At 36.6% G+C, this 25228-nt stretch overlaps 1 protein-coding gene across 1 annotated transcript in view; it reads right to left on the bottom strand.

The window, feature by feature from the left end:
* Positions 1 to 16076: 16076 nt before the first annotated feature.
* The window catches only part of LOC122189778 (receptor-type tyrosine-protein phosphatase N2-like), a 132259-nt gene continuing 123107 nt past the window's right edge, over positions 16077 to 25228 (bottom strand). Inside the window, exons 7-9 of the mRNA XM_042889154.1 lie at positions 19356 to 19610; positions 17948 to 17988; positions 16077 to 16454 (exon numbers count right to left, since the gene is read on the bottom strand). Coding sequence (XP_042745088.1) covers positions 16077 to 16454; positions 17948 to 17988; positions 19356 to 19610 — 674 coding nt within the window. The remainder of the gene's footprint in view (positions 16455 to 17947; positions 17989 to 19355; positions 19611 to 25228) is intronic.

The raw sequence follows: 25228 nt of genomic DNA, 5'->3' as shown, positions 1-25228 counted from the left end.
CATCCGGAATTTTATCTAACAAGAAAAGAAGATCCAGGCTATAAAGCTCTTTTATTTAGGGATGGATTTTAAATTAAAGTGCAGGAATAAATATCCCTTTACCTTAATGCGAGCTGCTGAGCACTTCTGAAAATTAAGTAATCCATTTAAATTCTCAAGAGCAGATTTGGGAGACCAACTTTATGTAATTGCTAAAACGTTTCCAGAATTGTACTGGACACTGGATACAGGAAAATTAGATTGCCTGGTGAAAATAATAATCCATATCTTCCAATATCTAAATCCAACCTAGTGAGGGAGTTGAAAACAGAAAAAATTTAAGCAACAGTCTTAACTTACAGAGGTAATTCAAGTAATAGAACATTGGATTATAATCTTCCTCTGCTACTGTCTATTAAAGATTTCACTCTTCATTTGCTCAATTTGTAAGAAAAACATTGGGTTGAGGAGTTTTTTCTAAAAATTTGGTTCCACAAAGTTGGCAATACCTAGAGCAATCACATTAAATGATTTCCTTCTCAATCACTGCTTCATATAGTTTGTTACCCTATTTTTGTACATGTAAAACTATCTCATTATCTTCAGTGGTTTTATATATGAATGAGAATATCTGCTGATAAATAAAAGATGAATGAAGAAGAGGCCTTAATCAGGTGACCATGGTCAAGACGCCTTCCTCAATTTCAACATCTGTAAAACGAAGGGAATGATACCAGCTTTTTTGCCAGACGACTAGTATTGCTTCTTAAAAGACTTGCATGCCTTCTGGATCTAAGAATAACAAGAGTAGCACTATTAGCAGTCCCTAAAAGACAAACGTATCTCCTCCCTATCAAACATGGAGAAGATATTGTGGTAGCAAAGACCAAGTAACATGAAAATTAGTTGTTAGTTATAAGAAAAAATTTTCCTATCAAAAATATTGTTCTAAATTATTTCAACATGGGGTACTGGCTGTCTGAACTGACTGATTTCACATCATGTTTAAAGCACCTGGATCCAGGTGAACATAACTTGTTCCTCACTGCTGAATTGCCTTGCAAAACACCTGCTGTGGGAAAATGGAGTAGGTGTCAAGAACTTTGTGGACCAGACATGCCTCACACATGGCCAATTAAACCACTCCCCCAAAAATGTAGTGCTGAATATTGTATGCTGAACTTGATACACACCACAAGTATCCAAACAGTGCTGCAGATGGATGTCACATTCCCAAGAAATTGCCAAGATAACCTATAAATCAGAAAAGTGAGTACAACCAGTTTGAATAATGAATGGCATATTTTTGACCTGGACCTAATGGTTTATTCATTCAAGTCTCAAAGCTTCCACTCCTAGTTCAAAAACAAGAAAGAAACATGTAAATGAAGGAACAGGAGGAGTTCTGCAGGGAGGGACACTGGCAGCACGGCCAGCTTTGCATGCTGAGTTAAATGGAGCTCAGATTCTAATAAAAGCCAGTGGGCAGTGTCAAAGGGAACAAGAGAAGGAACAGCAGTAAACAATGATGAAAACTATATGTTCTGTATTTCCCAACATGCCTGTCAAAACAATCCCATAAATTGATCCATTTAGGTCGCAAAAAATCTGATCCAGTTATACAGATGGCTTGACTGCTCACATTTGCCAAGCCTGCTCCCAGAAAGGAGAGCAACATGTAGCTCAAAGTTACACTGAGGTTATGTCAGTCTCACAAGCAGTTGCTCTCATTCGCTTTTCCTTCTCCCAACTGCCAAGCGTCTTCGAAAAGCCACTTACTGAACTCTGAAATTCTCCCTCAGTGCCATCATTCAAATTATGTATTGTCTTTACCAGACTGTACCTAGTGCCCTTCCAATATTCTGTTTAGCAATTGTAATGCAGCAATATAACGGACATCCAGTCAGCCTTGTCATATTAGTTCAATTGAATCATTTTCTGCAAAAATGACGAATAATCTACAGTACAGAAATAGGCTTGACATTGGGAATAGCACTCCTTAAACTTAAATGTCAGTCCAATCCCCAGTGAGATCTTAAGAAAGGTAGGATTCAATCCACCTGTTTTTTTTTACATCAGGACATAGGCAAAGAAGTCCAATTCACCCATTTTTGAGAGTGCTGAGCACTTTGCCAAAATTACAAGGCATTTATCTACAGCCAGAAAGTTGCCTGAGTGCTTAAATACAGCCCTGTCAGCAGCATCAGAAAGCTCATGCTCTACAGTGGTAGGTGCCACTCTTAAAACCAGCCTCTCTTTTGCTGTCCACATTCAAGTACAATGGCATCTTCGCTCCACCTATTTCTCATCGAGAAGGTTCAAAAATTGGTTACACTTGTGCTCACCTTGAGTTGAATCCACATTTCAAGTGAAGGTGGGAAGTACCTGAGCATAGCACCCAAGGCTTTTGTGGAGAGAGATTTTTTATTTAGTCTGTTTACTTATGTAAAACATGCACATACTTGAAAACCATTTGGGACAGCAGCATTCCCTTCTGCTGAGTGATGTGACTTATGGTCATGTTCTCTCTTGCATGTCATCCATCTTCCGCCATCATTTATATGCCTGAAGATGAAACACTGAGCCATCAAGAGGATGACAGACAGACTTATCCCTTAGGGCTAGTACCCAGAGGACCCTCCTATAATGTAGGAGTTAAAACTGCTTGGAATAAGTTCTGTAAGCTTTCCTCCACTTCCTGCTTCACTTTCTAAGCCCTGCAGTAGTAAGGGAAAGACAGGCAGGGACACTCCACAAGGTGCTTTTCAGTACAGGCATGTTAGATATGGTGGAGCTCAAAATAACCTACTGGCTTGGTATGTCTCCGTGAGGCAGGGGGACACCTAGAAGTCTGGGCTACCTTCTGGAGTCTCACAAAGTCCCTTCTAAATAGAAGAGGAGGTGCCAGAATCTCCTTGTGTGGATATGTACTCATTTGTCCCTCAAGGAACTTAGTGATGTCATGGGAAAAGTAGAATGTCCTCATTCCTGGGGAAGATGTGTACTTCAGCACTTAAATAAGACAGTCTGGCCTTCACCTTAAATACTTAAATAACTGCCATTTAAACTTAAAACCTAGAAATATTTCTTAAAAGGAAAAAGCACTAACCACAGAGATAACAAGAACAATGTTCTTTGAAAGCCCAAGTCATAAGGACCAAATCTGTTGATTAATTTACTTCGAGTAATCAACTTTAATAAACTTTAATTGAGAGGTAAGTGTAGACTATGCAATGTGGTGGCTCTTTTCCCTAGAAGTTAACTGAGACTTGAGCTGCAAAACATAATTTTGTCGGTCTTGCTGCCTTTGTATTTGAGCACTTACATCTAAGATTTTTAAGAAATTGTTAACATTGCAGCATCTTTCATGCAGCTCTTCTTTTTAGTACTGATCTTAGATACTTTTTTATTCACGAGGCTTTTATTTTTCTAAAAACTGAATTTCAAGATAGATACATTCATTAGTTTAATAATAATTACTTTGGTTTAATAATTACTTAACAAAGTTCCACCTGGCCAATCTTCAGTGTTGTCTGGGTATTGACATCAAACTGACTTCCCTTAATTAACAGTGCAATGGTCTATTAACAGTATCAGTTTCTTAATATGCAGCACAGTTTCCTTAACGCCACAGATAGAAAGGCAAATCCCCCCCAAAATAAATAAATAAATAAAGATACCAACAACTATAAACAAAGTTCAGAAATACTGGTCTGGAATACCATACAGAATGCTTTAGAGTCCAATGTGCAAGAAGCCACATTTAGGATGAATGAAGCTGAGGACTAGATTGCTTAGGCTGGTAAAGCTATTAGGCAGCAGCAAGAACACTGATTAGGCTGCAAGCAAACATCTTGCTGATGGGCAACTGGCAAGAGCAACCTGACCAGCTCCAGCACAAACTGTAGTGGAGCCAGAACACCAGACTTGAGCTCTACCTTTTTGTGAGGAGCTGGTTCACACCAACTATAACTGCTCTGCCTACTACAAGTAGTCAAGAAAAAAGGAGAGGGAGAACAATTTAATTTCCTCTTTCTGCTACTGAGATCATGAATAAGCAAGAAGAGCAATTGCTGCAGGCAGCAGATCTCCAGCAGTACATGGTTTTTATAAAGACATGTAGCAACAGTAGGAGGGGAAATGGTTTTAAACTAGAAGAAAGTAGATTTAGACTAGATATTAAAAAAAACCTCATTACTGTGAGGGTGATGAGGCACTGGCACGGGTTGCCCTTGGAAATTCAAGGACAGGATGGAAGGGAGTGTGAGCAACTCGGTTTAGAGGGAGGTGTCCCTGCCTATAGCAAGGGGTTGGAACTATATGATCTTAAAGGTGCCTTCCAAACCAAACCATTCTATGATTCGGTGATTCCATGCTAACTCCAGTCATTTAATCAGTTCTCAGCAACAGATGTGAGCACAAGATAGGAGCCTGCGTTACACAACCTTGTACATGCTACTGCCTGATTTTAGCAAGCCAGCTGTTAAATCATGAGAGTCTGAAAATAAAGCTAAAAAAAAAAAAAAAGAAAATGAAATCCAAGATAATGTTGGAAAAGTTCTTATGAAGGAGGGTAGGAGATGTGATTTTTGAAATACAGCTCTGTAAGGACTAACTACAGAACAGCCTATCCTGCAAGAGACAATGCTGTGATAAACAGAAACCTTTTGTTCTTTAGTTTTGTTTTGTTTTTTTTTCTCTTGAGCACTGCTTCATTCACACAGCTAAAAGTAAAGAAAGCAAGATGTTAAGGAAATCATCCGGTGACAGTTTTCAACACCGGTCTCAATTCTCTGAGGAAAAAGTTAGAGGTGTGAGACTTGCTACGAAATTGCTGGTATTCTGGCAGCTGCCCAAAGCCCTCTCAAAAAGGTGCAAAACTATCTACTCTAGAACAGCTAGGGACCCTGACCTAATAAATCATAACATTACACAAGAAAAAACAGATTCTATCTGATCACTGATCTGACTCTAAAGGCACTATAACAGTGACATTTTTTCCTTACATGCACCTTGCGTAATGCATGTACCATGTGTTTCAAGATTAGGATGCTACTCTCAGCTGCGCACTGTCTCCATGCTCATAGCATTGCAGCCTGGGCAAAGAAAGAGATCAGGAATCAGCACTTCTTGCCCTTCTGAACCAAGAACATTTCTTCTGAAAATAAATAAGTAGGATTATCACTTTCTTCTACCAGTAATTGATTATCCATGTACTTATCACTTACTAAAATCCCTATCTTTTTAAAAAATCATCCTGCTAAATTGTTGACCTCAAAGATATATTGGACAGGTTTGTATTTTAGAAATGGACAACCTACTTCAGGATTTGAGTGCCTTCTTTTAAATTTCCATGTCTGAAAACATGGGCCACCATACCAATGGCAGGACCTATGTATCTAAACAGCATTTTTTTTTGTTAATTTTCCATTCCCTCAGAGCTCAGAGTACGAGGAGTTTTAAGAATATCTTTTTTTTTTTTCTATTTTTTTTCTCCCAGAAGGACTATTTTTGTTAATGTCTATTATTCTGTCACACTTATTCGAGCTGAATTTCATCTACCATTGTGCTCCTTAATCCCTCAATGTATTTAAATCCATCTGGAATTTTTCTAAATCCTCCATAGTTCTTCCTAACAGAGACAATTTGCCCATGGGGTACCACTAATCCCTCTACACGCTGAGAAGCAGCAGTTCATGACGAATCTTTCCCTCCTATCTCATAACCGGTTCTTAATCCGCAGAGACGCCGTGGCCCTTGCTCTGTGAGTCACACTCCTTAAAGTCGGTATGAAGAGCATCCCATTTATCTCCTGTTGATTTGGAGGGCAGGTACAACTTGTGGTTTTGCTGCAACAGCAGCTTTTCTCTCAGGAGAGGCTGATGCATCTCCTCAGAAGGCAATTTGCTCCCTCAGGGCTCTGGGACAAATGCTGTCACAGAAGTGAAGAGAGAAATCTGGCACGGTCCTCTGGAGGTGGAAGCACAGAAGTCTTTTGATAGAAATAGCTAAGACATAAGATATGGAAGTGGTTTATCACTGATGTGGTTTCAGAGTCTGACATCACAATACAGAGAAGCTGAAAATGATACTAGGAAACCTTCATTTTAAGGAAACAACTTTTTTTTCCGTCTATCATTTTTTTTTTTTTTCCCATAAGATTGGTAAATATTGTAATATGCAAAATAATGGGAACTTCAGTTACAGAAGTATGAAATAAAAGGATATGAGCCTCTCTTTGTACGCAAAGTTCAATAGTAACGGAAGAATGGAAGAGCTACATCACAGAAAAGTGACACAGCTTTGATAAGGGTCCTCAAGAAAATCTAAGTTCCATCCTCCCATTCATTCCTGTGTTCAGGAATCTGGCTTCATGATGCTCTTCCTCAAGCTGCAACTTCTGTCTGACTCCAGAGGTCAGCTGATCTACTCACAAGAAGGTTTACATTCTAGACAAAAGTCACTGTATTTGCCAAAGAGGGAATAAATGATGTCAGCTACATATATCCCATGGAAGAAGTGAATGCTCCTGCATGGCTGCATGGCAGTGGGACTATCCCATCCTCATTAAGTCTGAAAAAAACAATATAAACCATTGAATTCTGCTTTCTACAAATCTTACTTTTCATTTCCTAGACACAAACGGAATCTCACAAGAAGAAAGTTCCCATACAACAGAGCATAAACTGAGACATTAAAGGGCATCTTTTCAGGATGCAGAGGAAGTACAGTGAGGACTACAGCGGAACATTTTAACATCCAAGTAATTCACAGTGTTACCATTATATTCTGTCTGAGCCCACCAAACCTGAAGGATCTTTAGACACCAAAATTCTATTTACTTTTCTTTTCTGGAAGTGCCCCTGAGAGTAACCCACACAACGTGCTATAATGAAAGTCCTGGGCACTGATGTTTCATCAAGTCCATGGTGTTACAACACTTGCCTTGTCTGTCTGAGTTTGAGTCTCTTGTCTTTGTTCCAGTGTAGCTTCATGTATCTTGAAGTTCTCATCTCCAGTACATACTGAGAGAAGAAATGAATTTCAACACTAAATATATTTTATCTGGTTTAAAATCATCCTGTGCCTCAAATTCAGTTATATCATAATGAATTTTGTAAATAATTCGCATTTATTCAGGACTGATGAAAGCAACCAAATAACATCAGAGCACAGAGCTACTCATTGGGTTGTTGGAGAGCAGCCTGATGTCACGAGACTGTAACTGTAAACATGTTAAGGACACTGCAATTTTATATCTTTAGATGCAGTTTGTTTTAATATGCTGTTTTTTTCATCGGCTTTATTGGCCTTTAAACCTTTTTAAACTTACTCTTTTTTTTTGACAGCTCCGCAAATTCCCACTTTCCATATTTTTTCCATCTTTTTCCACCACAAATGAGTGTGAATTTAAACTCCTTAATACGGACAGATTCAAGTCCAGACCAATTTGTAACACAGATGACACCTGGTAAAAATCAATAGCAGTGGTAAGGCTATGAAGGTCAGAGTGATAACGGCATTGTGGAAACACAAGAGTGATTGAGAAGTCAAGAAGGATCACCTCTCTGGAGTTATAATTGAAGTGTGACCCTGTTCCAGCCTGTGCTTGTATTGTCCCAAATAAGCAGTACCTCCAGCTATGTTAATAGTGACAAATTCATACAGACATGTTGTTAATGGCAAAAACATGGAAATAATGGCAATAATCTGTGCCATAACGATGATATCCTCCTTTCCAAGACTGGATTCTATCCAAGCACTCCTTAATGCATTTTTAAGCTGAATGTTTGAAGCAGTGATGGAGTTTACTTGTCATAAACCCTAACTCCCTGATAGAAAAAAAGCCCTGACATAGCAAGATTGTTTTTGAAAATCAGATTATTTATGAGTAATTAATAAATGAGATCAAGGTCAGCTGGTGATATACATTTTAATGGACTTCTAACTTTTCGTATATTCCCTACCTTAATATCACCAAAAATGTTTTTCTTTCAAGGTAACTTAAAGCCCAGACCAAATTACAATGCAGATGGTTTAAATTACAAAAGACAAAGTATGTCCATCAGCCTAGTGCTCAAAGAAGGAAAATAAAGAAACACAAACATTTCTGTAAGATACCAAAATGTTTAACATTTTAAAAATTGACTTTTTCTAAAACTCAGTCTCCAATCTATCAATAAATTAAGTCTGAATTTATCTCTCCATCAGACACACCATAATCTGAAGATTGTAGTATACCTTTCTTCTAAAACAGTGAGTGGAAATATCTACTCAATAGTAAAATTAAATTATTTTCTCTGTTCTGATTTATTCTTAGTGTTCTGAATTAGTCCTCACTGATCTGCTTGTGAAGCATTTTCTTGCATGTCATATAAACAATTTAGAGTGAGATAAAAAGGACTTCATTCTAATTTTTAGTGGTCAGATGTTTACATTGTATACATGTTATCTGAGTCAAGAAATTTCAAAAATTTATCGGGCATGAAAATCAAATTATTGTATGTTTATAGCTGAACCTGCCAGAACTGAGCAAAACACTGATGAAAAAGTGCTAGTAGAGAATGGACTGCATTATAATTCATGTTGATGAATTCACCAGAATTCCAACCTTTGTTTTTCTCCTTTTCACACATTCCAAAAGGTTAATATTTGTCACTCCTTTAAAATGATTTACATGGCAATTACCAGAAAAACACCATAATGGACTAGAAGGATTGACCATATGGAATTGTGAGATACTGCATCATCTCGGGTGTTTTATGTCTACTACTGTTACAGAAGCAAAACACAGCTTAGCACCCCGTCCCTATGATAAGAGAAGTAACCCAATGAGTAAAGATCTGTAGCATGGAGACAGCAGAGCAGCATGAACCTACTCAAAGAGAGGCTGCGGTGCCTCTGCACTGGCTGCAGGTCCATGAGACCCAAAGAAGAGATGCTAATGAGAAGATACAGAAAGAGAAAATGGTGGATCTAGGAACATTTTAACACCAGCAATATTTATGTGTTCAGCTGAGCAGAGAGATACAAATTTGAGCTAGTCACTGTGGCACTCCAGGGACTCCAGGCGCACTGCTAAAATTACCCAGTGCATTTCAACTGTTCAAGGGACCAGACGTAGTGTCATTGCTCTGTGTCGTGGATCAGTTGGTCACCAGTTAAATCAAGGCAAAATCTGGCTTTGGATGTTCCTCTAGAGGTGAATCACAAAGCTTGACCCACTAGCAAACAAAGCAAAACATTGGGGAAGTGAAAAGAGGAATAAGTGGGAGCTTGGATGGACTCTTGTAAATTTATCTACATCAGCAGATTCTGGGGTAAGATAATATAACATATTTTGGGATCACAAAAGCGAAGGGCAACAGAAGTAGAACAGGCTGTCATACCATCGCTGCACATAAAACAAAGAAGAAATTAAAAATATTCAAAGCTGAATTCTCATACAGAAAAAGCTATGCACCACCACTGTTTTTCTGCTATTTTCTTGTGCATTAAAAAGATGCGTGAAGTATAATTTTCCTGTGAGAATGTATAGCATCAGAATTAAGGTGAAACACTGCATTAAAGCAGTGATGCGAAGGATGCGATTTCTGCCGCTGAGAATCACAATGATATTGAAGGATGAAAGAGGAAAAAATGATTTTGTGTCTAAAAAACACTAGGGAGTGTGAATAACTGCATGTGAACAGCTAACCAAGGAATATTCTAGATGTACTTCTGTATAGTGGTTGTGGTGCAGACAATGGCAGAATTGTCTCTCACCTATAAATTCATTTGTTTATGTAGCAGATCAAGCTACATTATAAGAAGCAAAACTTTTGGCTTTAAGTTCAATGTTGGACAGTCATTTATTTATACATGGGCAGAGTCTTCTAGTGAAAGTGATAAATTGAGCAGTAAGAACTTTACATTTCTCCTTCTTACTTTTTGGCCTGTAAGCAGTGCTGTCAGGAACTGATTTTAACAAACTTTTGTACCAAGAGCATTTCTGGTTTTTCTTTTTCCTTTTTAAAGCTAGTTGTAGACGTTAAGTGAAGAATATGCACAATTTTTTTCCCTTGATAAGATATACTTGCATACAGAATAACAATTTCAAAGAGGACACTGAGATATGTAGGGAAGGTCAAATCAGTGTTTCTGTTTGTACATGTGTGTACTAAAGGACAAGAACATTCTGTTATTATTTTCTAAGGAGAGCTGAAAAGCCTCATGAAATACAAAAGCTCAGCTTTTAAGAAACATCAAGACTTTCCAGTAACAAGGAACAATAAAACCTATTATTCCTGTTTCGTTGTATACGTTGTGATTCATTTTTATTTTATATTTCATTTTTAAAAGCAATTAAAATGGCCTGCATATCACTGGTGGAAATAACAAATGATGAAGATCACGAAAATGAAATTCTTCAACAACTTGCCTAGGAAAACAAAAAATCTGCAGAATAAATTGAGAATTCTGTACCACTCAGCTTCAGGGTCCTAACCTGAGCAACATCCTGTAGGAAGTAATCATTGTATGCAGAGCAATATCCTTTATCACCTTTATGAAGGTACAGAAATAGTTTCAAGCTCTTAGAATCAACCTAACCCTTAGCATAATAAACGGGTCAGACTAATCACCTTTCGTAGCAGTCTTATACTATGAACAGTAGATCAATTTTCACCTTTTTCAAAAGTAACTGAGCAGAATATCCGCAATCTCAAATTAAAAGCACAGAACTGATTGTATGATCCAATTAAGTTAACATGTTGTGAACAGATTTACAACCTAATTTTACATAGACAGTCTGGAATTGAGCTAGCATGTGACAAAACAGAAACTATCTAGGAACTGACTAATGTAACAGTGCCAGAAGTAGGCTCACAAGCCAACAGAACCTCCATGAACAGTCTGTGAGCTTCAATGTATGTGAAAAACCTTAAAATTTAGAGTAGTTCATTTGAAAATGACCTAAAAAGATCATCAAGTCCAACTGCCTGATGATCTCAGTGCTAAACAAACTTAAAGGGCATTGTACAAATTCCTCCTGATCACTTGCCAGGCATGGGGCATCAACCACCTTTCTTGTTCCATTGTTTGATCATCCTCACATTAAAGACATTTTTGTGATGTCCAGTCTGAGCCTCTACTGGTGCAGCTTTTGCTGTTCCCACAAGTCCTGTCACTGGTTACCAGAAGAGCCCTCTGCTTTCCCTCCTCATGCAAAAGCAGAAATCAACTAGGTTATCTCTAAACCCTCTTTTCTCTAAACTAGAAAGAGCCCTCATTCTCTTCTCATAGGAGATGCCATTCAACCCATGCCTTACAGCACACACATTACAAATAAATCACAAAATAAGACAGGTTCCTGTGCATTTGAAGACCAAAATACCATGATTAAGCAGTGAAAAGAAATGAACTTTCTCTCTGTAACTAGAACTTCCCTTAGTGCGTTGAAGTCTAGCCACTAGTTTTGAAACTGCACACCAGCTTCACTGTTTACACTGCTGAGCAAGCAGCAGCTTGCACTTCGTTTTGTTGTAAATGGTAAGAACTACATGTTCTGGATAGTCAGGCTTTGGATTGCCTCACAGGGGATTCAGAAGTCTAAGCGGTGTTTAAATATTTTGACTGTGGGATTTTGGTCCACATCTCAGAGCATATCCTGCCAGACAAATGAGAGTATTGGCATCTTTTCGTGTTAAACAAAAATTTTCCATCCTTGAAGTTCAAAAAAGAGGAGGAGTTCTTTAGTCTGAGACTTCTGTGATTGGAGAGTTCCCACTGATATATTCCCACTATAACAGGGAGGTATTTTATAGCTATGGCTGAAGCAGCATGCAAGTGAAAATAACTTCCTTCAGATAATTTCATTTTATAGGATTATTTCAGAGATTAGTAGAAACAGTTCATAGCAGTAATTCTGACAAAGAAACAAACCTCTCTCACACAAATCCTACAGTGGCTGAATATCAATTTTTTGAAGGAGAAAAGAGTAAACAAAGTAAATCACCCAATTTGATTGGTTTCTCAGCATAATAAAGTGCTGAAGCAGCACAGTGGAGGATTTGCTGGGCAATTTTCTCCACTGAAGCTGTCAATTCATTCTGAAGCTTAGTGCTGATGGATATTATGGATTGGTATGGATTGCACTGCTCCAGCCATCTGAAAGGTCACTAGACAAACACAGCAGGAGTGACCTATTGTTCTTGCCATTGACAATCACACTGCCATTTTGACAAATCTTTAAACTATCGCAAATCTTTTATTTAAGTATTACATGAAAATGTTTATCTTTTCTTTGTGGCACAATTAAAAGCTGGCGTCTTAGGAGTTCACTGAAGCAGTCGTAATATCTCCTTGGGTCATGCTTGCAAAGCCATGGAAGCCTGAGAATCTAATAGTGAATGGATCACCTTTGACATCTGTCAACTATACCACTGAGTATAATCTTTTCAGTTCCATTTTCAGATCACAAGGTGAAAAGAACTCAAACTATTATCCCTAGTGTACAAATATGCTGGACTATTTCCCTTTCTTACCGAAAGACCACAGTTTCAGCCATAAAAATAAAGCTTCACTGCACCAAAAATCGTGGCCTATAAAAATTGATGGGTTGGAACTATGACATATTGGTTTGTGGAGAAAAGAGAAAAACATACAAAGACAGTATTATCAGAAAATAAAAAAAGTACTTCTCACATCACATTTCAGCATTTCATTTCGTGTGCACAAGTTAAGGTTGGATTTCAAAGATAAACCCCACATAATTGTAATTCTATAATCTTGACTGTGCTTATTGCTGTTAGAAACATACTTCATATTTGCCTAAAACCCAGGCTTAGAAAAACATAATTCAAGCACATACTTAGCTCCCTCATATTTTAAATAGAGGACTTTAAAAAAGCTTAAAGATGTAAACACAAAGCTTGTAAGATCAGTTGTCAAAATGATTTCCCGAGTACCGGACTACAACCGCCTCTCAAGTAGGAGTGATTTTAGATTAACATAGATTAAACAATTTACTGGAAATAGTTCCAGTCCCTTTTTTTCACTGTGTGAGTATCATGTACAAGCACAGATGCACAGAGATGTGCAGCATACACTTCTTGCAAAGCCATTTGTTACCATTATTTATTTAATGCAGACAGTGACTGATTTTGTACTGATTTGCAGTATAAAAACAAACCAATGCAGGGAACATTAACATTTCCCTTCTGTGCAGTAATAGTTAACCAACATTATCACTTTCTCTATCCTCTCTCTCCCTAGAAAGGTTACAATTACAGCAACATTCATGAAAACAAGTCTTTATTAAAACTCTCAGCTACACTAATCCAATTGCTCTCTAAGGCCACTTTATGAACTAAAGAAATGTTTATGAGAAATATTAGTAAGCAATAGATACCTTAGCCATTATAGAACATATTTCATTGTTCCTGCAGAGTGTGCAAGTTCATTTTTAGCATGTGTAATTTTCTAGCTTTTATTACTCTTGCAAAATTTCAGAATGTATTAAAAAATCGCTTTTAAAAGATAAAAGGTTTCCATTTTACTTCAGCATTACAATCAAACTTATTTAAGACAAAGAAGATGAATGACTCCCCCAAAACAAACAAAATAGAATGCATTTTGAAGTTGAAGTTCTGAGAGAAGTCATCTGCCACTGCAATGAAATCATATTGCTGTAGTTCAAATGCTATTTCACCCTGGTTAAAAAAATATATGTTTATTACTTTAGCTCTATCTAATCAGTTAATTCAGTTACTAACCCATTCTAGATTAGGAACTAAAAAAACCCATTATTCTCATTTTCTCTACAGTGACTTTGGAAAAAATGAGATCCAGTAGTTCCTATTGTGCTAAGAATGCAGTGAGGAGTTATCAGTTAATTTAACTGGATGCAGATACTATATGCTTTGTGAAACAAGCTGGTTACCATTAGAAATACTCATATAAATAAATATATATATATATATGTACACTTTTTTTTTTTTTAATTAAGCTTGTCTATTTGGAACACTTGAACAAGTTTAATCTCATTTATTAAAAAAATATATGGGCATTTTTATCTACATGCCCATGTTTATCTAAAAGCGTCTTGCCTGAAAATGACTAAAAATGCAAGAACCTAATATGTAAGAAATACACATTTTGTCTTTCTTTTATTAAAATTTGTGAAGGCTGAACAAAACTACAATAAATTGTATTTGTATATGTGGAATCCTCCAGAAGCATTTTGACCCAGGACCAGAAGCATATAGACAAACAAAGCTCTCCAGCAAGTTCCACTGAATAACAATAGACATTAGCTGGGCTAACTAGGAGGAAACCTGGTAAGATGAGTGGACAATCTACATGCTGGAATTCAGAGCATAGAGTTATAAAAGATTTTATAGAATTCATGAGTAAAGTCAGGACAGTGGCGATGGGATAAAGGTGCCTTCCAGACTGATTGGAGCTGGGAGAAATAGCGCTGAGCTGTAATAAAAAGTAGTTTCTACTGTTTCGCATAGCATTCATATGCAGGACACAGAGGTGTGCTTAAAATAGTCTCCCATCAATTTTTGGTAAACTGGTTTCAATAACTTAGGAGTCTCCTGAGTGCTCTGTTGGCAATCTACTTGAAGGACAAAGGTGTGACCTAAACAAAAGAGTGGAAGAATAATCTGCCAATAACTAGTTTTCTCTAAGAAGAGCTTGTTTAGAATAGTTAGCCAGGCTCCAGTTTCCAGTAGTAACAAGTTATCCAGACTGAACATGTTATAGGAAAACAACTCATAGTTGCAAAATGTTTGATCTGGTTAATTAAATCCAAAGCACTTGATGATTAAGTGATGAACAACTGACACACAAGCAAGTTAACAGTGTAAGAGGATGCCAGAATCATTTGGGGCCCTCCTTAAAGCAGATACTCCAAAACTCCCAAAGAGTGAGCACCCTCCTTCAGGGTTTCTGATTCCGATAACTAACTTTTATTTCCTGCAGGGTAACCTCTGAGTCCTTATGAATATATTCCTTACATTATCTCTGAGAGCAGGTGTTTGTTTCCTACTTTTTGAGAAATCTCTGTCTTTCTCTGTCTCTTTGATGTTTGCACGCTGCCAAGCCACAGCTTTCACTCTCTACAGCCTGCTCCTTCCACGTGCTGCATAAAATCTCTTCCCCCAAAATATCATCTTTTCTTTGTGATCCCATCTTTCTCAAGTGCAGCCCCTGGGAGAAAGCTGTTCTTTCTGGTACCCAGCCACAAGTGTTTAGAAACAACAGAGTATGGTCAAAACAAGAACTCTTATCAGTCCTGCTGCCTCCAGTTCGAATAATGAGTAAGACAAAAGAGTCTACCTGTGCTACAGAAGTTTCTGTCTCTGTTTCTCAATAAAAAAAGCAGAGAATTCTAAGGTCATCCTAGAAATTCCTAACTTTTCAGACAAATTGAGCTAGGATGGCTAATCAAATATAACACTGCTCTTACAGGAGGATAAGGATGTAAAAGCACTCTTAATGTTCTAAGCTCCCAAATGTTCCTATGTTAAACTGTCTATCACTAGTGGAAAAAGTTGCCTTTTGAAAATATAGCATGAAATGTCAAATTCATTAGTGACATGACCTGAAATAATTAGGTCTTTCTTTCTAAACCAGCTGCGTATGGGAGGTTTAGATTCCTTTTTTTTTTTTTTTTCTCCGATCAAAAATGAAACCACAGAGAAAACATTGTGCTTTATTATTGTGTGCCATTTTTTCAAAGAATGACTCAGGCACTGATATTTAGGTCACTTTCAAGTCAAATATTTAAAGAGCACATCCTAAGTATAAGCACACTTACTGACACATTGGAAGGTCACTTGAACATGAGAAGATAAAGTCTAAGCAAAAGACCTACAAAACTAAGTATCTCCACATTGGAAAAAAGGCAACTGTAAAAAAAAAAAAAAAAAAAAAAAAAAGGAACTGTTTTCTTATATTTTCATCAAAGTACTGAACCAGCAGCAAACAGTTTCAGATGTATTAAAAATCAAGCCTGTGGCATTTTCCTCTTGTGCATTCATATTTCATTAGGTGCAATGACTTCATCTTTTATACATTTAAAAAGTCATTCAAATTGGCTGCTATACTTACTCTTTCACTGTCACAATGTAGCCATATTCTTTCTCCTCTGCAGACTTCACTTCAAGCTCTATGCCTTGTCCTGCATTTTTCTCAGGCTGTTCGTAGGAGTTTCCATCCTTCATTAAAGCATTCTTCATCCAGTAGCGGGTCTCACTTGGGTCTTTGGAGTCAGATTCAGTGCTCTTTGCAGCTGTCAGCTCCCTGGAGAAAGTCTCACTTTTTACATTTTCTACACCAGCATTTATTTCTTCTGAGGAAGAAGAGTCAGTGTCCTCAGATTTCTTGGTTTCTGACTTAGTAGATTCTTCATGTATTAGGTCTTTAGGCATATTTCCAGGTAATGCATTATTTTTCAAGAAGTTAATTAATTTTGCAGTGTTCTCCTGTATTAAAAGAATATTATTATTTGTAAAACTAAATGTGTTACAATGGAAAAACCTGGATATTTTCCTTCAAGTTTACATTGATATGTTAGAGTATTCATAGACTACGGTCATTTTATTTATTTCTGCATGCTTCAAGACTATGCAGGAATAAAATATTTATTCATTAATAATAAATGAACATTAAATTATGCCACTGCACCTTTCAATAGATTTAACATGGGTGAAAGATTTTTGTATTTTAAAGTTATATTCTTATTCAAATACCACAGTATCCTTACTCAGAGAAAATCTGTCTAATAAACTGAAACAAAAGCAAATGAGCAAACGTCAAAACAATTCCCTGGAATAACTCATTAGTTGGATTCATTATATAAAAATTTACTGCAGCCAAGGACTTGGAAGGAGATGATGGCTTATGGGCACTTCGTGCTCTGTGTCAAATACATTTTTTTCACCTCCTCTATTCAAACTGTCACCAATAAATTCATTCATGGGATCTTCTATAAACCAATCATGAATGCACCGCTCTATCCCCCTGAAGAATTTCATGTGGGTGGTTAGAACTACTGACAAATTGTACCTGTGTGTTTGCCTTGCTTGGTAGATGGACAGCTATTGAAGAGATTTTACTGCAAACAGAAAAGGATTTACTCATTTTTTACTCCAGCTGTTGCAGCTTTTTGACAGAGCATATAGCAGGAAAAGTTTCACTGCAGTTTTTAAAAAATATTTCCTTGAGTACATTTTGCTCCATGAAACCCACAAAAAGAATGATAAATAGTCCTAATAAGTGGATGAATATAGGACAATTCTACAGGGTATGATTCAAAGTTCATGAGGAATATTAGTAAAGTTATTTGGATTAGAATCCAAAATCTGATGTTACCACCTTGGGAAGAGTTTTAATGCCTAAAACTTTTGAATCATCTCTGATATTAAACAATTTGGAACAGTTAATTGTAAAGTGAAAAACTGAGGAACAGCAGATCCCATGCAAGGAGAAACTATTCTGAATCCTCCCACATATATTATCCTCAGAGGGAGCATGTTTTACTCAACTGTTTCTCAAAACCAGGTATCTCAGTAATGATGCTTACTTTCCCCAGAACCAGAAGCCATATGGCAGAGGAAAGCAAAGTATTTTCAGTAGAACACCTCAGTGCTCCAAATTCACATACCAGGGAAAGAGCCTGAATTTATCTGGGCTTTGGAATCTGTTACGAATTCTGACTGTTTACAGGTGAAAGAAAGGCAAAAAAAAAAAAAAGGACCCGACCTTCTATTTTGGAACCCATCTTAGATAAGGTTTAGATAAATGTCCATTTAAAATTCCAATGCATCAACAGAAAATTTCTTATGCTGTGATTATGAACTATACCTGCACAAGACACAAAACAATTTTTATGATTCAAAAATGTGGTTCTGACCTTCACTTTATAAAAAACTGATATTCTGGGATGGAATGTTTTGTTAAAATACTGGTACTGTACCTCTTGGTCAGTTCTGGCACTGGCTTCATGCATTCCATTGTCTGTGGGATGTGAAAAGCATAAATACACAGTTATGAAGGGAAAACATCACACGTGAAACAAACACTGCTTTAAGGCTTCTTTGTTTGTGCTGGTGGCCTTTTCATGCAATTTAAACATTAAGACATCAAAGCTGAAAGGGCAGACTAAAGAGCACTGTATAATTCAGTATTGTTATTCTAACCCCAGTTTGACAGCAAATTAATGCAAGATCAATAGACAGAGTACTTCAAGAGCCAATCTAATAGTGTTATTTTGCTAATTAAGTGTCTGATCTTCATATCAGTTTATTGATATCTAAGAAAAAATCAAAAATTATTCTAACTGGCTGAATGGGCATTTACATTAAAGAAAATGAAGCCCTTCACACATTTTAGTGGAAAAGAAAAAAATTAAAAAAAAGAAAAAAAGTTTTTTTTTTATATTGTCTACCAAAATCATGTTACAGTTTAACTACAATGATGATATGCAGTCACTTCATTAACCTCAATCAATGTTGGGTGTTTGGTTTATGAATGAAGACTTATTCATTTCTCCCAGCACAAATCCTCAAAACTGCTCATTTTCATCTTTTGTAGAAGTGGCAATTAAAATAACCAGAACATCTCTCACTAGTGAGGCTTTCAGTATAGCATCACTGTAATCATCTTCGTACTTTGGGGAGGAAAAGAAGACAATAATTTAAAATCACTGATGTCATTTGTATTTTCATGAACTAGATGTCATAACACTCTTGAGGTAAAGAATGTGTAAATGGAAGTTTAAATTCTGCTGTGATATCAGCTTATTAATGCTATATACTGTAGCTCCTAAATCTGCATCACCATGGAAATAAATGTCCAGAATGAAGCAAATAATCACAGTAACTCTCTATGTTCCTTGAGCATGTAAAGGTACAAGTTGTTTTCTACATGTACCTAAGACTTTCTTTTGCCAAGCAATTGTGGTACATTACGGAATGATTACCTGTAAAATTCAATTATTTACTACACATATTTTGAAACACATTCTTGGAATACAATCATCTTTCATTATCCTTTTGCTTAAACACCTCATTTTAAAGAATGGGAAATTAGACCACGCAGCATTAAGCAATTTGTTTTTCAATATAACCAAGTGTGTAGGTTTATACTGTTTGTGAAGCTTGAAGATCAAGTGTTCACAAACAAATGTAGTTTAGGTAAATAAAGTATCTATCACAAAAAGAAAACAACAAAGCTAAAGCTTTGCAGCCTGTGAGGAAAAAATACAAAAACTTTCCCCCTTTGTCTTCCTTAAAACCAATTTAAAAAAAAGGCTGGCACTAATGTAAAACAAAGGCAAATGAGGCTGGCTGTCCTTCACTGTACTTAATTCTTACAATCAATACCTGCTATGTTAACACGGTTTTCCATTAATCCAGTATGAATTTCTGCCTTTCCTTGAGCATCTCCTTTCTTAATTTTTGCTTCCGCTTTTTCTTCTCGAGTTTTTCCAGCACCATTTTCTGTTTTTTCCTGAATGCCAGCAGTCTGAATTGCATTAGCAATAGTATCAGCGATCTCATCCAGTTCAGTTGAGCTGAGATTCTCCACATTCACCTGGTGTTTCTCTAGGTCCTTCAGTACACCTCTAATAAGTGTTTCTGGATCACAAAACAACATAAGCATAAGCTGTTTTCAGTAAGTATATGTGCTTGTATCAGAAATATCTTTAGTATTTCCTGAAAGATATCTTATCCTTTTTGAAGACTGTCTTGTTTTACAGAAGTGTATACAAATTCAGGAAGCCAATACATAAACTGAAGTTAGCTGATGCCCTCAGAAAAAATGTGGTATTAAAAATGGATGTTACAGTTTATGACAAGGTGAATCTATGCCAGTACAACCTAACAAATTGTCCTACAGAGATGAATATAAACTTTTCATTTCTTTACAAACTCAGCACCATTTCCTAGTCCAAAAGTACTCAGAAACTGAAGTATTAATGCAGCTCAATTTTTTTTAAGCTGCACCAAAAAGCAGTACCTAAATACAGCAAATACAATAGTATTTATTAGACGTCACGTTTCTTTGTCAATTTGGTTTCTGCAACTGTATACAATCTTGGAAAAGCAGCAGTCAGATATTTTGTCATTCAATCGAAAAGCTCCACTCCAACTAGAAATACTTCATACATGCACATGTAATGAACAAATCTTCTAAATCATAATGGTTGGAAGGTATGTGTTTTGACAAAAATGAACTTCACCAAACACTGTTTTGGTTCGTCAGCTATGAACAGCATGGGGAAAATGTCTTAAAAATCATATTAAGGAAATAAATGTTAAGCTGACAGTCCAGACCAAGAAAATCAAATGAACATATATTTAGGAAGCAAACAAACAAACCAAAACCAACAACAGCAACGACAAAAAAAACAACAACCCAAGACCAAAGCCAACATTGATGTGAAAATGGTTTCGAAGATGAGAAGATTCAAGGACAGTGGATATTAAAGATGAACTGGAAGATGTAGTGTAGCAGCTATTCAGGAAAGGTTTCTGATTGAATATATTATTTAGTTCCACTCCATGTAACTGCAAAATTCAGCCTAATCTCTATTGGAGAAAGAAACACTGAAGTAAGGGCTTCCTCTGGCATCTCCAAAACCATTTCTAATCATGCCTCTGTTCTGCTTAGTCATGTTCTTCAGAAATTTAACACATATATGTATGCAAGAAACCTTTCACTAGTGTAAGAACATCAAGTTGTAGACTGCTGAATATATAAATTTCTACATAAGCAGTCTAAAGGCAACATCCAACAATTTCTAGCAACATCGCCAAATACCTTACCACCTCAAGGCTGATCAAAAGATAAAGCATGTTACTGAGAGTATTATCCAAATGTCTCTTCCACACTAATGGGTCTGGGGCATCAAACCTAGGAAATCTGTACCAGTCTTTGAGCACCTTCACAGTAAAGATATTTTTCCTAATGCCCACTCTGACAAAGATTAAAACACTCAAAGAAGAAAGTCAAAATAAAAGGTTTTGTTTCTCACAGCATTAGGTAAGAAGTAGTAGCAAGATACTTTTCTGCACTAGGGAAAAGGCAGAACACCTGTGATTTTGCGGGACATGAACCAAGGATTGTTTGTCATTGGGAAAAGAGACCAAGACATTGGACATTTCTGTCATTTTCTTTTTGATCCCACAGTGTTAAAACAGGAACAGGAAAAATGTTAAGTGAGAGAGTTGAAAACAAAATCCCACCCTCTATGCCAAGTTCTCCAGTCCATGATCAAACTGAATTCAAGAAACTTTCCTGGGAATCACAACAGCTATTTAGAAGACAGCCGTTAGGAGAGGGTGTTACACAAAGAAAATTAAGCTATAAGAAATACCAGCGCTGCCAGGTTACTACACAAGTGTTGTTGCTGCTTTGGTATCACTTCTGTTCTTATGTTTTATAGAATGATCGACCAATAACATAACATGACAGAAAAACCTGAATTATTGAAGCAAAAGTAATAAAGTCAGCCAAGAAGAGACAGAATATACGTCAGTTCAAAATCAAAACTAAAACTTTTCAAGTAATAGCATAAAAACATACTGCAAGTACAATGCAGTAGGAAAAATTATTCTTGGAACAGACTGGCTACCTGACATCTGTGCATCTACAACAGAATGAAAACTACAATGATTTCAGTGAGTATTTTTTTCAAGAGCTTTTATCCATTTCTCCATTGGTATGAATAACCCATGAAGTAGAGCAGTTAATAATCTATGAAATTTTGAAGTTTTTTTGAATGCCTCTAGAATAATATTTAGAATCATTTTTACTGCAGATGTGGGATCCACCTCTGTATTTCTGAGCCCCTTTGTAAAGGTGGAATGGTCATGGAAATTGTCTATGAGAAGAGCAAATCATTTTTAAGAACAAAAGCAAACTAAGAACTTTTTCTAAGAACACATCATTGATCAATGTCATTCCCTTCTAGGCAAAAAGAGGAATAGCAGATTGTAGAACTGTACATGAGTTTCCCACAATCCAGATGAATTTCCTTACTATTCAGTGATAGTGAATAGTATTCAGTGATTTAGGGTCACTTGCATACCTCCCATCAATAGTTTTGAAGCATTTTCAATTTCTTCATCTTCAGAACAGAACCTACATTTATTTTCCCTAGGCTTAGGATGCCTGATTCTAGTCATAACACTGAAAAAAATGCTATTCTGCTATTGTGATTTTCAAGCTGCTAGGAAACATCTTACCCAGAAATTAGGTTTATGTAGAAGTTTCGAAAACATGCCTACTTGCTCAGGTCTATTTTTTAAAAATTTAGATTCTTTTGGGTTTCAAGTCCAATAAATGCTAATGTTGCTTAGAATTCTGAACAATTATCTATTTTCCAAATACAGGAATAAGACTTTTGAAGTAGTTCAGTGTTTAACATGCTACAATTTTTACATGAGGAGACACTTCAAATAAATTTTAACAAATGGAAGAGGGATAAAAACAACTGAGTAAAAGTTGCATAAAATATTCTTTCATTTAAGATAAGTTAGTTCAAAATACAGGAATTCAGTAGCAGAATCAAGTCTAAAGTTGCTAGAATTCTAATTTGAAAAATCAGCAACCCTGGGTTTCCAAGATGAAAGTAAGTTTTAAACCTCAGAAAAGTAACTTATTTCTGCATTTTTGCCTGTTAAGTTTACGCGAGCTAGTTACTGGCCATTACATTAATATCAGAAAAGAAATCTTAAAGCAGAATTACATTTTAGGTAATGTATAATTAAAAGAGCTCTATTAAAGTAGCCCTACTGAATTTTGGTTTAATTGTGTCAGTTCTTTTGCAGCCAGCTGTCAGAATCAAACACTGAGCTAGTCAGCAACATGTAGTCAATACAGCTTTGTCATTTCCATTCCATTCCATTTTTCCAGGCCTACTGTTCTTCATATTTATTAATTTACCCAAGCATTATCTCTGCAGTCCAATTCCAAAGGATAATCGTCAATAACCTCAAAAAAAAAAAAAAAAAAGGACAGAAGGCAGCAAACAAAGGTAATAAGTATGAGGAGTATCATGCTTACAGTATATTGAGAGGAAGAGTCACCAAAAGGTCTATAACAGCCTGGTGAAACTGAGGTCTGCACAAAGTCTTCCCAGTTTACTGAAATGGTGTTAAAGTGCCGTGTCCACTTCATATTATGGCACTGGTTCATTTTTGTAAATCATTTGCAAGCAATTTGATATGGCTGATACACACAAATATAAATGCATCTACTTAAAAAGCATCTTTGGACAACTAAAAGGAATTACTATGAATTTTCTAAAATCAGAAAATATTGTTGTAGAAAATCAAAAAGCAGTGGGCTACTGCAATGGCACAGCAGTTCAGGAGCACCCGCTTGAGCATGCACATGTCTCTGTACAGCCTTTATATTCTTCCATCAGCCTTTTTGGAATGAAGTCAGAAATGCTCGGCCATGCTTCAGATTGCCTGTACTGCAAACCAGACTTCTGCCTCAGCTTAATCTTCTGAAATGAAGAAGGCAAGTTGCCTTTCATATTAACTATAGAACTGTGATGACCTTAAAAGCACATATATCACAGATGATATAATTTTTAATATCAGCTTCACCGTTTGAACTCTCCTTACTCAGTAACAATAACAACTTAACAAGGGAAAAATGGCTTTTATTGCACACCACATAAACCATGCTCCATACATCACTGGGGCAAATGCTACAGTCAGTTTGCTCAACAAGTGGTGCAGGAGCAGTAACTGCGTTGCAATCATAGCATGCCACTTCCTCCTTGCCACCAGCAGTCCGACAGGGCAGACTGTTCTTTTGTAACCCACCGTCCTGTTCAACACACATCAGCTGTCCTCAGCAGCTGAGCGTCACCCAGCTTGGCGGGCACAGCCTTGCACGACAGAGAACATGCACAAATAGTTGTGCTCTATAAATATGGAAATGTGCTATTTTTGGAAAAACAAAAACATACGTATTACTAATTTTGTGACTTGAGCAGAGCAGTGGAGAGATACCTTCTGTGATACTTAACATAGAAAAAAAATGGGTATACTAGAACCAACAATTTTAAGCAGAAGAATTCTAAATAGTGCCAGTGCAGAATGCAGATTAATGAATCCCAGGTTGCACAGTGACTACAAAAGCAGCACCCACACACATTATACTTCTACTAAAGGTAACTGTTTTCAAATCTGATGAAAAATAATTCCACATTTCCTTCTCTTCTGTTTCTCCCTCAGGGTGCCTTGTTAGCTAATTCACCTACCACTGTTTCACCACAATTCTCAGTGCTAATCTGCTCAGTATCTTCTGGATTGTTCTGCCAGACAGATTGCTGTGTCTAATTCTGCACAAGATGCAGCACTGAACTGAGCCCATGCAGCAACTGTCCTGCTCAGTTTTTGAACAGTTGTATGGTTTAGAAAATGCAAGAGAGTGTGAAACCTCCATACAGAAATCCTGAAGCACCAGAGAGCCTGGAGATATGTTAAAAGCAGAAAAAGATATTATCTGGACAAATCTGAATCCAAACCATCATCATTCTAACAGACAGCACTTTAGGCTGTGAATATACTTGTATCTGTCCTCACCTCTTCCTTATAATACTGTTAAGTGGCTCAAAAATACAAAGGAATACATATTACTTCCTACTCAAATGATCATAATTTTATGTCTAACAAACATTTAAAACCTAATGCAATGGGAGAAGCTCCTACAAGGCACGTTATGTATGCGAAGTCAAAGCAGCACAACCCAATGAATTGTGAAACATGTTATTCCCTCTAAGTGTTAAGCATTTTTTTCCCACTTGGCACCTACTAGGAAAGGTGAAGTGGAACAGCTGGAGGATAATGAAACCAGCATGTGCCTAGTTTGTTTTGAGTCTAGCAACAAAATTGTCTAACCTGTGCAAGAGACTTACAGTGCCACCTGGATTTGATTTTACATTATAGTTCGTTCTTTGAAACCTATTATCTCTGGGCACCATACCAAGAATGCTTTCACTTCTGAGCATCCTTTAGATTGCAAGCATTATCTTTCCCTGCCGCATCTTTGATGTTTTCATGTGTTCTGGCTTTTTTTGTTGTTGTTGTTGCTTTTGTTTTTGTTTTACAAAATAAAAACAAAAAAAAGAAAAAGGGAAAAAAAAAAAACCAAAAACATCAGAAATCTAAGAACATTAAACTTTATAGATGATAATAACTACAAAAGGGATTCAAAGAAACCTACTTGTATA

This window comes from Lagopus leucura, unplaced genomic scaffold, assembly GCF_019238085.1.
Source record: "Lagopus leucura isolate 7727_CA_CO unplaced genomic scaffold, USGS_WTPT01 Super-Scaffold_100157, whole genome shotgun sequence".
NCBI lineage: Eukaryota > Metazoa > Chordata > Aves > Galliformes > Phasianidae > Lagopus > Lagopus leucura.
Note: the sequence above shows the minus strand (reverse complement) of the source record. Positions and strands in the feature narration are given on the sequence as shown.